The sequence below is a fragment of the Colobus angolensis genome, unplaced genomic scaffold, assembly GCF_000951035.1.
Source record: "Colobus angolensis palliatus isolate OR3802 unplaced genomic scaffold, Cang.pa_1.0 Scaffold245, whole genome shotgun sequence".
Taxonomy (NCBI): Eukaryota; Metazoa; Chordata; class Mammalia; order Primates; family Cercopithecidae; genus Colobus; species Colobus angolensis.
Genome location: NW_012115655.1, coordinates 2,010,563 through 2,012,015, shown reverse-complemented (window position 1 = coordinate 2,012,015; position 1,453 = coordinate 2,010,563). Strand labels below are relative to the sequence as shown.

The 1,453-nt window shown below is 52.9% G+C and overlaps 1 protein-coding gene across 1 annotated transcript in view; it reads left to right on the top strand.

Moving 5' to 3' along the window:
- Positions 1 to 6: 6 nt before the first annotated feature.
- MAP6D1 (MAP6 domain containing 1) overlaps positions 7 to 1,453 on the top strand; it is an 8,225-nt gene continuing 6,778 nt past the window's right edge. The window contains exon 1 of the mRNA XM_011945806.1: positions 7 to 89. Within this exon, the coding sequence (XP_011801196.1) occupies positions 46 to 89 (44 nt within the window). The 5' untranslated portion in view covers positions 7 to 45. The remainder of the gene's footprint in view (positions 90 to 1,453) is intronic.

The window sequence follows — 1,453 nt, the reverse complement described above, 5'->3', positions numbered from 1 at the left end:
TCCGCGCCACCTGCGCCCGGCGCCCGCGGGGTGTACGTGCTGCCCATGGGCGACGCGGACGCGGCTGGAGCAGCGACCACGTCGTACAGGTATGGGCTGGGTAGGGACCGCAGCGAGTCCCCACCTTGTGGTGGGAGGACGCGGAGGCCCGGAGCCAGCGGGATGGGGTGGGCGGGAGAGCGGAGGCGCCTGGAGTCCGGATCCCACGCGACCTGGGAGCTGCCGGCGGCCTCAGAGGTCACCCGCTTTGGTCCGTGGGCACTGCAGGCGTCGCCTTCGCTGCTGCGTGCCCGGACTCATTGCTCGAGCACCCCTGTGCCGGGAGCGCGCCGCCGCCCTCGCAGCTGCCCTCCTGGGGGCAGCCGTCAGAATGGCCTGCCTTCAGCCGAGTTGGAATCGGCCTCCCTTTAACTCCCACCGCCGGGCCTAGCCGTGCGAGGCGTGCGCGCAGGCCAAGTCCCCCAACTGCCTCCGGTCACTGCCTTCTGTGGAGGCGTTGGTGGTGAGGACCGAGCGCAGGGTCCCGAGTGGGTGAGCCCTTCAGCGTCCCACTGTGACAGGGGCTGCTGACTTGGCTTTCAGGAAGGGCGGGTCTGCGGGCCCTCCGCGCCTCCCAGCCCAGCTCTGCTCCTACGGAGGGCTGTCTCCCTTTTATTGCAAAAGTAATTCATACTTTAGAAAAATGGGAAAGTACAGAAATTACAACAAAATAATTATCTCCTTAATCCCTCCCCAGACGTGTTCTTTCTACTTCGTAATGTGCATTTGGTGCATATGCACTGATATATTTTTACATGGTTAGAGTCTTACTGTACACTTTTTTCACCAGTTGTAGAAGTCTGTTCGTGTTACTAGATGTTCTGCAACATGAATTTTAATAAACGTGCAGTATTTTATCCTATGGATATGCCTGTATATCTTAAAGTTTTATCTACTTCCTTACCATTGACTATTTAGGGTGTTTCTAATGTGGGGCTATTAAAAGCACTACTTTTCCTTTGGTGCAGCTAGTTCACTAGTAGGGATTTTCCCTACAGGTATCCAAAAGGTAATGGGGGAGCTCAGGAGTGTAAGATACATGGAGACATTGTACAACAACCCCCTTGTCCTGCTGATGTAGGGAACTGGTTAATTACAGCACAGCCATGGAATGGGATACTGAAGCCCAGCGGATCTTAAATATACGCATACCAAAAAAGCAAGGTGCACAGCAGCACGTAGGCTATTTGTGTTTTAAAAAGGGGTATTAATACACACACATATGCTCAAATAAGCACAAGATGCCTCTGATGGATGTCTGAGGAGATGGTACCGTTAGGGAGAGGAACTTGATGGGGACTGCCAGGGGTGGAAGGAGGCTTTTTACTCTGCTCTTTTGAACCATTGCTTTTTTTTTTTCCCTTTGTAACATGTCCATGTATTACCTATCTTTTTAACTTTTTTTTTTTTTTTT